General features: G+C 42.2%; 2 protein-coding genes across 2 annotated transcripts; one reads left to right on the top strand and one right to left on the bottom strand.

The window, feature by feature from the left end:
* Positions 1-4,070: 4,070 nt before the first annotated feature.
* Positions 4,071-5,441, top strand: rasd2a (RASD family member 2a; the record flags this gene model as incomplete). The annotated part of the gene is made up of 2 exons (XM_080905588.1): positions 4,071-4,812; positions 4,924-5,441. Exons 1-2 carry the CDS (start codon positions 4,275-4,277, stop codon positions 5,439-5,441), a joined length of 1,056 nt encoding a protein of 351 aa, XP_080761714.1. The 5' UTR covers positions 4,071-4,274.
* A 746-nt stretch (positions 5,442-6,187) lies between these two features.
* rsad1 (radical S-adenosyl methionine domain containing 1) lies at positions 6,188-11,592 on the bottom strand. Its single transcript, XM_080906221.1, is given in 10 exon segments — positions 6,188-7,348; positions 7,350-7,434; positions 7,670-7,773; positions 7,869-7,923; positions 8,208-8,355; positions 8,441-8,504; positions 9,819-10,184; positions 10,716-10,920; positions 10,997-11,130; positions 11,252-11,592. Coding segments are annotated over 10 exon segments (1,371 nt in total). The 5' UTR covers positions 11,393-11,592; the 3' UTR covers positions 6,188-7,279.
* Between the last annotated feature and the right edge of the window lie 74 nt (positions 11,593-11,666).

Genomic DNA, 11,666 nt, shown 5'->3' with positions numbered 1-11,666 from the left:
TGCCACAAACATTCACAAGCTTAAAACAACTAGAACTGTGTGTAATTTGCGAGTGGTGCAAACACACAGCTAGACCGATGTACAATTTTGTACTGTGAGATAAGAACAAATAATCTAAGCCAGGCACAGATCTTTTCACAGAAAGTCAGCGCTGCAACACTTTTTGAGTGAACGTGCTCTCCCATGGGGGAGTGTACAAAGAACTACACTTCCTTCCCACCAGCTTCTTCCATGCATTTCTGCTCTTTACTTATTTATTACCACTAATGGGTTCTTGTCTGAACTCCCATCCTTGTGCATTAAGACCTCAATCTGCTCTGTATTCACTCTGGCTTGGACTCAGACAAATGCACAGTGTAATCTGAGGGTGTCTGTATGAACATACAGTGAGTGCAAAATGATTATCTAACTAAAGGGAGAAGCTGCTGGCGAGAGAGCAGCGGGTCTTGTGGTTGACTGAGCAGGATATACAGGAAATACCAGCTCAACCTTGTAACAACAAAAACACTCCTGAAGACAACTAAAGGGCAAAGTGCACAGGAATTAAAATGTCATCAAGCGATATGACGTATGATTTGGGGTTTAAAAATAATATATATCTCTGAAATAAGTGTGTACTGCCCAGCCCTGTGTGTAGGAATGTACTATTGCTTGCTGCAGCCGCCCTGTTCACTTTCACTGATCCAGTCAGTCAAGCTCATTTCATATACCTCTTTCAGCCCTCCTCCTCTCTGTCTTTATTTCTCCTCAAAACAGATGCCTGAACATTCTTTGTTCCCCAACAAAGGCGTGATGAGGTCAGGACAGGGGGGACATGCAGGCGAGGGCTGGGAAAACAGAGGGGGAGGAGAGAGGACGGCCAGTGATGACGTCATGCAAGAAAGGCAATCAGACTTCAAGTGTGTGTGCACATGTGTTACTTCTGGAGACATTAATCTATTAACACAGTCTTATACCTCCTGGGGACACCTCCATTACTGTGAGTGTGTATAATGTAAATTACTACACTGAAAGGAAGACTTAGATTATGGTGGTTATAGCTATAGTAAGTCTCAGGGATATTAACATGACATCCTATTTCATCAAAAAAAAAGCTGGATTTTTTCAACTGTATAGTGTAATAATGCAAAGAATTTAAATATAATTTAACCATAAAGTTTATTAAAACTGTTACAGACATGATTAAAACTAAGAATTTGGCACACAAGCCTAATTCCCAAAAGTTACCAGACTCTGTAAAATGTAAATAAATACAGAATAAACACATATTTTATTCACAGTGGAACATAGAACACATATCAAATGTACAATTATAAGAACAATATTAGCTCCACTTTGAATTTCATGGCAGTCTTTTGGGAGAGGAATGTTGTTCCATTCTTGTCCGACAGCCCTTAGTCTTGTTTCCGTATTTTATGTTACAAAGACGGCAGTGTGTCCCAGTGATGTTCACATATGGCTTCTTCTTTGCATGTCAGAGCTTGTTGCAGATTGGTGAACCTCCGCCCATCTTCAGCTCTGAGAAACTGCCTCTCTAAGATATTCTTTTTATATCCAATCATGTTACTGACCTGCTGCCAGTTAATCTCATTAGTTGAAAAATAATAATAATAGATACTTTATTGATCCCCATGGGGAAATTACTTGTTTTTCTCTGCATTTGACCCATTCACTCAGTGAAGCAGTGGGCAGCCCACTAAGCAGGCACCCGGGGAGCAGTGTGTAGGGACGGTACCTTGCTCAGGGGTACCTCAGGGTAGCCGTTAAGTGGATTCGAACCGCCGACCTTCCGATCATGAGGCGACCACTTTACCTACTGAGCTATCCCTGCCCCAAAATGTTCCTCAAACTGTTTCTTTTTAATGTCACTTACTTTTCCAGCCTTTTTGTTGCACTGATCACAACTTTTTGAGAGATGTTGCTGCTATTAAACTCTAAATGAGCTCAAATTTTCACAAAAATGTCAAATGTCTTTATAGTTTAAACATTTATATGTTTTCTATTATATTGTGAATAAAATGTGGGTTTATGAGATTTGCAAATCATTGTATTCTGTTTTTATTGACAGCATATTTAAAAGTATTTGAAAAAAATATATGCTTAATTTAATTCAGTACCAGCAACATATTTTTTTAAAAGCTGGGTGCTGTGACATCAGAGCTAAAGAAGAGAGCCTTGTTTTCAGTGCACAGTTCTAAGGTTACATCTGTGATCATGTGCGGTGCTGCAAACAGCATGGATAACTTGCTCATTTGTGAAAGGTCCATTAAACAATAATAATAAACAATTTGAATAGGTTTTGGAGCAACATATGCTGTCTCTCAAGGAACATTGTTTTTTCAGGGAAAGCCTTGCTTATTTGAGCATGACAGCACCAAACTACATTTAGCATGTAGTAAAAGAGTCAGCAATCTAAAGTGGCATCCAGACCAGACCAATCACAAAAGGAACACACCAGGGAGGATAAGACACTCTGACTAAGAACTCTGACAAAGGAGGGCTCAGGCTGTTGTTTAGGTAAACTGCTACATCAAGCAAAGAATGCTAAAAACAACAGCTAAAATAAGAGGCCATGCAAGACAAAGGAGCAGGGTTGAAAATGGGTGTAATGTCCTGTAATGTGTATGAATTGGAATAATAATTTACTTTTAGTTAATTGCTGCTGCAACAAAAGCAGCATGATGTGCATAACCATAATCAATTCCTTTCCACTGGTTAATCAACTAACTTCATCTGTTTGTCTCTGGTGCCCTCTAGGGGCAGTGTTTTTGTCTCCTTCTTATGTCCTGAAAACAAAAAAGAAAATCTGCAAATTTTGCACAATGCGAATCTCAAGTATATGCTCTGATCAAAACCAAAGATGCACTAAAATACGTGGATTCGTGTTTCTGCTCACTTTATTAAGCTCACTGTTATTGTTAATGGAAAATTTTACAATATAATTTCGAAAAACGCAAACTAGCTAATATATTCACGAGCTCTCTCAGCTCTCTCAGACCCCATTAGTATTTCTAAAAGTATATCAGTGTTCCATTATGTACTGCTGATAGCACCTATTTAGAAACCAACCATCTACTAGTACATTATCAGCTACTATGGCTGCTTATATTACATTATTCATCACAACATGGTTTTCAGCTGTAGCACTAAAGTGCACTTATTAGAGTGAGACTGCAATCTCCATGGCGATCAGCTAGTCTTGTATATATAACTGCATGTTTTTCAGGTTCAAGAAAGAAACCATTATGTGGGCTGTCCATTCAAAGTGTCCTTGGATTTTGAGAATAGTTTGATGGAGGGAAAAAAAAGGCTTTGTATCATGTTCTAACTTCTGCACTGAGCTCACAAATGATTTGGTATGCTCCAGTGATTCACCTTCTCCCTAAAACATCAGCATATCTCTCCTCCAGAAATACAAATTTGATTTATATGTTAGTGTACCGTGGAAAAATAACATCAGCTTTCTGACTCCGGAGGTTCTGCAGAGGACTCATCGCCAGGTCATCTATGATTCATAAAGCAAAGAGTTGCTCTGTTTCAAGCTTCAACACTCGAAAAAGTCGTGAGGAATTCAGAAAATAAAGGGACTTCCAGAGTATGCGATCACAGTTCAGGAATAATAAAATCCGTCATGCACAGATTTATGTCGGGCGGTGCAGGGATGTGTTGTTAAGTGGGATTTGTTATGAAAACACTGTGGAACTGTTAAATAACAGATATAAATATATATACGGCAAATGGCTAATGTCTCCGTGACAGCGTTTCAGGAAAAGAGGATAAACAAAATTAATTTGCGCTCGCACGTCACACCTCAATTGTCCATGATATTGGCAATTATCTGTACTCTGTCTACCAAACATTTACCCAGAATTAGACAGGAAGCACCTGCAGGTCAAATGCTAAAAATAGAAACGTGCCAGAACAGATCAGAGTGTTTCGTGCCCCCCCGAACAAAGTAAGATCGTAATTTAAAACAATCCGGATAACTTTCAGAAAGCTGCAATGCACCAACTGAAAAAAGTCTACTGTATATTTCTAGACCAATCTAGCACTTTTGTCTTCCTCCAAAGGAATATTTTTCACAAGCGGGGGCCGTGGGGGGCTCCGTGCTTCTATAAAAGGAATGCATTTTGAATGAGCCTGCTGACGCAGAAACTGTGGGTGTATAAGAGATGACACTCGGCTCTGTTTCGCTGGACACATGGGAAAGCAACTGGGTTGGTGAGGTTGTGATTGCCTCTCGGTGACTGGAGACTCTTGAAAGAGCACAAGAGATGAACACAACTGAGAAGTTTTATCTTCCCGTTGATGGCATTCTCGAAATGTTGAACTCTCTCACCGGGCATCTACAATCAAGCATTACGCACCCAGATCTTCAGAGCACCTCACTCGGTCCAGTGCTCCAGCACCCCAAAGTCTCAAACGTAGCGACAGGCATGGGGCTCGTCAAAAAGGTTAAGGGGTGCTGGAGACAGCAGGATACGAGGATAGTTGTGAGTAGATCCTCAAGTTCTGGCAATCGGCAAGTGTCGGCTGATCGACTCCCGAAGAGGTCCGTGGACCTGCTGGAGTTGCGTTTGACCAAGCCCAGAAATTGTCATAGAATAGTTGTGCTTGGTGCGCCCAGAGTGGGTAAAACAAACATTCTCCGGCGGTTCATGGGGAAAGACTTTGAGGAGAGCTATGAGCCCACAATCGAAGACTTCCACAGAAAGCTGTTCCACATAGGAGGAGAGGCATACCAGGTCGATCTTCTGGATGCGGCAAGTGAGAGGGACTTCCCTGCCAAACGCAGACTATCCATCCTGACAGGTTAGGAATCAGTGCTGTATTAAATCTGTTTTTAAGGGATGTTGTTTTTTTATATTTTGAAAATGAATGCTAACTACCTTAATTTACATCTGATGTTCTTTGTCTCTCCAGGTGACATTTTTCTGCTCGTCTTCAGTTTGGATGACAGAGAATCTCTGAGTGAAGCCTGTGAGCTGCTCAGCGAAATCAAAGCTGCTAAGGCAAAATTGCTGAAATTAAAACAGCCAGTGAGAGTGCCAGTCATTGTATGCGGTAATAAAGGGGACTTAGACTCAGAGAGAGTCGTGAGACGGCCAGACGTGGGGAAAATCCTCGGCGAGGATATCCCATTCTTCGAAACCTCTGCTAAAACCGGCACCGGGCTGGACGCGATGTTCAGAGCCCTTGCCTCTCTGGGTGGACTACCTCACGAGACTAGTCCATCGCGACATCAGGTCATACCCATCCTCACCTACCGGTCGCTGTACGTCGGCCAGCGAGGCAGGAGGGGTAGCCGTACGCGGGTACTCTCTGCGCCCTGTGCCGCAGTGGACCCTCTGGCGCGCCGCCCGAGCTTCAACAGCGACCTGCAACTCGTGCTTGGATCAAGCACCAAACACAACAAACCCGAGAAGTGTCAGATTCAATGAATTGTGAGACTTCTCGACAAACAAATTGTAGTAGTACGCTGCAATATGGTATACGTAAAGAGTTATACTCTGTAGCACCTGGCTGGACCAGTGCATTCTTATCGTGTTTTTTTGTATATCCCTGTTCTATAACCCTGTAATAAAAGCTGAATATTTCCAACTATCTTGCGTGTTTTGTGTCCTTGCTTTCCATCCTTCCGTTTGTTACAAAAAATTTAAGAATCTCTTCACAAAGAGACGGGCACGGCCAGATTACGCACACTGACGTAAGCAGTCAATTCTCTTCGAGTGATGATGTAAAAACCTCGAGTGTGGGAGGGAGTTCAGAGCCATGGGTGGATGATTCAAACGCAGACCTTCAACATCTTCCAGTATCTGTTGTCAGTCTCGAGAGTTTTTGCACGGTTTGTTTAGAACGCCCACGGCTTAGTGAATGGCTTAAAGTACAGAGGTGCTACAATGCCTATTAATCAGCCGAGGTGGTGTACGCGCTTGTGTGTCACCATGGCAGTTGGAGGAAACAATGAGTGATAGCGCATGATTTATTAAAGAGGGGAAGGTGGGCGAAAGGAGAGAGACGGAGTGAGATCAGCACCATGGAGAGAGCACAACGATTATTCAACTCGGCATTTAATATTACTGACACTGACAAGAAGTTCAGTATATTTGCTTAAAATAAACCTCTCCAAACAGTAAAACTGAAGTGGATCAATAAAACCCACTTTGGAAAGATAAACTAATTTGTCTGGTACATTCACAAATGAGCATCAGAATGGGAACGAAAGGGGATTTAAGTACCTCTGATCACAGTGAACCCATCTTCTAATGGCTGCTAAGGCTTAAATCATCTCAAACTGGTGCTCAACATGCCTCCAGTCACCAGATTTCAATCTACAAACAAGGTTTAAAAGGTGCCGATGTACCCGCATGTACTTTTTAAGTGACAGGGCACTAGCTGGGTTTTCAATACACAGTTGAATCATAAAGATCTGTATTTCCAGACCTAGTTCATGGAAAAATAATAATGTCTGAATATGTCTCATGACAGTAAAGTTCCTTGAGATAAGACTCAATCCTTTTAAATGGACTAAATATTTATTATTTATTCTCTCATGAGGGGGAGTTTTATTGTATGCACAACACAAATGTCTCACTTCTCTCCAGGAGTACCACATTTCAAAGCTCTTTTTAGGCAAACTCGACAGCGATTACGAAATGTAGAGACTTACAAGTGAGCTGGGATCAGTTTAAAGCTATATATATATATATATATCTAGATATCCCTTTACTCACCAGGAAATTAATGTTCATCCATCTGGTATGATTTCCAGGGATTTGAGAAGACATGCAGCACCTGCAGTGATATCAATCAAGTCCGAGAACAAAATGATTGCTTACTCGGAGGCTTTACTTGGTATAATATAATTTGTTCACCCTCTAAAACTTCCCACTCACCGTGTACATTTGCTCAAAAGACTATGACATCAATCCAAAATAATTTCCTGTTTATTGTCAGAGGTATAATTATGATTAAACGACAGCAACAGCAGCAATTAAAGCTTTAGTGCAAAGTGTATCCGTTGTAGTAATGACTGCATGAAAGCATCTGGAGACTTAAATCCAAGACTCGTTCTAACCGGTGGGAGAGGCAACACGGACATAACACAATATGCTCGATCGCTGCTGGGCTGCAGTCATTAAAGATAAAGTCATGTTTGCAATGGTATGGAAAATGATGAAGAGCCTTCACTAACACGTTTAAAAGGTGTACCAAACAAAACTGTTGGTTTTTATATGTTTTGACAGCCACGAGCGTATCTGCTTTATAAACATTTGTGTCATTGAAGGTTGGAGGTGTTCTTGGTTTGTCTGCCAGCAGACTCAGAGTGGTCCCTGTGAGGCTTTGGGGGAAATTTGTCTTTCCAGCTCCACCAGGAGAGCTGGAAGGATGCTGTCCAGTAAGGCCAGTCCTTCCCAGGAGCACCTCAGACCCCTGACAAGGAAAAAAGAAAAAAAAGACACAAATGATTTAACCTTCAAGCTGTAGAGACGTTTTAAATACCGTATGCTGGGGAAATCAGAACAGACTATTCCCCTTATTTTCTGTCACGTCATGCACCAAACAGTTATATAATAAGGGAAATATTATCAAATAATAAAAACAATTGTTAGGTTGGCTTCCGCACAGGTAAGGAAACTTAAAGAGAAAATTAAACATCATAAGTCACCTGTCATCGAGAATCAGCTGTCCGCTCTGGAGCAACTCTTGGACGACAATGGATTCACCAAAAACTTCATCAAGGCCAGTTTGTGGGCTGAACATCTCCCAGTGCTGTTAACATAATTAAAAAAAAAAAAGTCTCTGCGAACTGAACATTATCTGCCGTGACAGAAAATACAATGAAAGATTTATTTTGTGTGCTTTACCTTATGATTAATGCCCTCAGTCATTCTCATTCCCATCACCAACACCTCCTCCAATCTGCCAAGCAAACATCTTTCATAACTTAAACTGAATACAGAACAGCAAGGACAGAACAGAACAGTCATTAAAGATAAAGTCATTACGGAGTAAAAGGCCTGAATACAAGTCTCATAATAGCATCTCACAAGGACAGAATGTTTGAGAGAACAAGCACATGTGCCACGGCCTCAACGCTCAGTGTGATAAATTACACTGTGGACTGTCTCAGACTTCACTGCTACATTTCACATGCTCAGAGCATTTCTGGGCATCTGTCTCTGCCTGGAAGTGCAACGGCGTACAATTCAAGATGGCCAAGCTGAAGCCGCCTCCGCGTCCCGTGTCCCCAATGGCGCACTTCACGGATCCACACGTCAGGCTCCAGAGTCTGGGTCCGGGCCTCTCGAACAACACCTCCCTCCCCCAGAGGAACAAACCGCCCATGTGCTCCTGTGTCAGAGACAACAATATAAAAAGCACAGTTTCCAACAGGAGCATAACCGGAGTGATTTAGTGCTTTACATCTAAGTATTACCTGGGCCGACACCGATGTATTGGTTGCCTTTCCAGTAGCTGATATTGTGATGACTCACTGAGTTCTACATTACACAGAGAAAAACATTTACTGAGTGTTTATGAGGGAGAATAGTAAAACTGTCATATTACGGAGATTTAATGAAGACAGAAAACCAAACACAAAGTTAAAAAGAAGCTTAAAAATACAACTTAGTAGACTCTGCTGGGGAAAAACAATATAAATCTTTGGTTTTCGATAGAACTGGACATTTAAATCTCGCTCAATAACCTCGAAAACATCCGATGACTCTAAATTATACAAGAAAAATATGGATGCCTATAAAACAGAGGACTGAACATGTAGTTTGTTGTACGGATTTTGTTTTTTACAATTAAGAGTGAAGGAAGACTTTTTTTTTTGCATGAACTGTAAACAGTGAAGCCACTATCAGTCAGATTGAGATGACTTGAGCTTTGTGATATGGCACGTTATTCTGAAAGCAGTCATCAGAAGATGACGACACTGGTCGTAAAGCGATGGACACAATGAGTGACAACACTCACATAGACTGTGGCGTTCACCATTATAAACCACCAACAACCTGAACTGTTGCTACAAGGCAGGATGGATCCATGCTTTCATGTTTATGTCAATTTCTGACCCTACCATCCGAAAGCTGCAGCAGAAATTGAGAATCATCAGATCTGGCAACATTTTTCAATCTTCTATTATCCAATTGTGGTGAGACCGTGGGAATTGTAGCTTCAGTTTCCAGTTGTTAGCTGACAGGATGGTATCTGGCATGCTTCTTGAAGATTTGGTGTGGTGTGCAGTCAGAGATGCTCTTCTGCAAACCTTGGCTGTAACGAGTGGTTATCTGAGTTACTGTTGCCTTCAAGTCAACCTGGTCATTCTCTTCTGACCTCTTAACATTAACAAGGCATTTTCTACCAAGGAAGTGTTGCTGAGTGGTACTTTCACTTTTTCAGGCCATTCTCAGTAAACCCTAGAGATGGTTGTGTGGGAAACTCGCAGCAGATCTGCAGTTTCTGAAATACTCAGACCAGCCTGTCTGGCACAAATAACAATGCCACATTGTGAGTCACTGAAATCAGCGCTCTTCTATTAATTCTGATGCTCAGTTTGAATTTCAGCAGGTCGTCTTGACCGTGTCTACATGCCTAAATGCAATGAGTTGCTGCCACTTGATTGGCTGGCTAGGTATTTGTGTTAATAAGCATTTAAACAAGTGTACCAAGGAAGTGTTTTTCTTTTATTTATTTTCTCTTTTCATTCTCCGAACCTTCCTTCGATTTAACATATCATTTTTGTGTATAAAACGGATGCATGATAAGGTGAAGCGTTAAAGTACGGTTTTGTTACAGCAAAGACTTACATGTCTTGCAAAATTCGACACCTCGTACTGTTGAAAGCCGTGCTGGTGCAGAGTCTTCCTGGCGCGCTGGTACATTTCTGCTGTCACATCCTCGGAGGGCATCGTCACTGCACCGCACTCAACCTGTTTAAAAAGCTGAGTGCCTCGCTCCAGGGTCAGCTGGTACAGAGACACGTGATCATCACACACCCTCAGCAGCTCAGACAACTCTATTTCCCAGGATTCAACGGTTTGTTTGGGACGTCCGAACATGACATCCACCGACACCCGACCAGGGCACAGCCTCCTGGCCTCTTCGATAGTCTGCAAAGCCTTGTGGGAGTCGTGGTCTCTTCCCAGACTTTTCAAGTCCTCATCCTGCAAAGACTGAAGATAGAAAGTTTGATCAGAGTTGTTCCATAAAATGAAAAAAGTTCTCACCTTACCCTTTCAGAATCAAATTATTAATGCAATTTTCAGAGTTACATCACCTCATAATACATATAAGTGGGTCAACATTTTTGAATTGTGTTATTTTTCCAATATTATCGAGTCAGGAGATAGACAGATGGAAAGATTAACCTCTGAAAACACATTTAAGTTCTGTTCCAACTGAAATCTACAATATAAAATCCAAATGGCAATTTTCATTGCATGCAATTTCATGTCTATGATGCAGAGCAAAAGAAACAAGCACTGGTACCCTAGATGTGTGATTTGGACCTGACAGGACTAAACTTCAAAAAGTGCGTTTTAAATAAATGTCATCACACAGAAGAGGGAATTTAAAAAAAAACATGAACACAATGATAGGCCTTGAGTGTAACGTTGCAACCAACCACTAAATGCTTTGAGTAAAACAGCTGGAAGGCCCTGCTTTTCCATGGGCTTTCATGAGCACCCGAGGATTACACTCACCTGGACCCCGATGGAAAATCGGTTCACCCCGGCACGGCAATAGTCCTCTAACCTGGACTTTCCCGCAGGAGTGGGGTTGACTTCGAGGGTGACCTCGGCCTCATCCGAGAGATTCACCTGCCTGGAAACAGTCTCGAGGATCGCAGCAAAGATGGAGGGGTGGGCCAGGCTTGGAGTCCCACCTCCAAAGAACACTGAGGTGATGCTACAAATGAAAACCAGAGTGTGATCTCAGCTGCAGTTTACAGTTACTGATTGTCAGGTTTAATAAATGCACATACCAGGATACTTGACTGAGTCGCAGCAGTGTCTCAGTCTCCATCTGAAGGCACTTAGTCATGATATGGTCATTGTTCTCTTTGGATATGTACTTATTGAAATTGCAGTAGGAGCACCTCCTGAGACAGTAAGGCCACTGGGGGAGGAAGAACCTTATAGTCATGACACAGCCCACTTATGCTTAAATCAGGTGAGTCAACATGCAGTTACGGATACATGTGCGCGTGATGTTCTCAGAAAAAGAAGCTATAGCTCACGTGCACATAAAGAGACGCGCGCTCTGTGATTTGTGGAGAAGCCGCACATTCAGACACATCTTCGGTTACTTCTCCGACCGAGAAGTGCTGCAGTCGGGGAGGGAGGACACGACTGGCCGCATTTAATGTGCGTCTCATCATTTTGGAGACAGCGTTTGTTTCGCCACGGGAGATTACATTCTCCGACCCGAACCAGAGGTTACTTCAATACCCGGCTTCATCACTCAAACGGTATGCGTTTCTGTGACAACAAAGTAGCTACAAAATAGCGTAAATTCACTTTGTATTTACGCTATTTGAAGGTGCCGTCAAGTCGCTCCAACCGGAAATACATGGAGCGATTTCCTCTTCATGTTCCCGGTTTGGCCACAGCGGGGCGCTGTTTTACCACAGTAAGAAATACCCGAAGCACAAG

Source organism: Rhamphochromis sp. 'chilingali', assembly GCF_963969265.1.
Source record: "Rhamphochromis sp. 'chilingali' genome assembly, chromosome: 15".
NCBI classification, from domain to species: Eukaryota; Metazoa; Chordata; class Actinopteri; order Cichliformes; family Cichlidae; genus Rhamphochromis; species Rhamphochromis sp. 'chilingali'.
The sequence above is the reverse complement of the archived record's forward strand: the minus strand, read 5'-3'. Positions and strand labels throughout refer to the sequence as shown.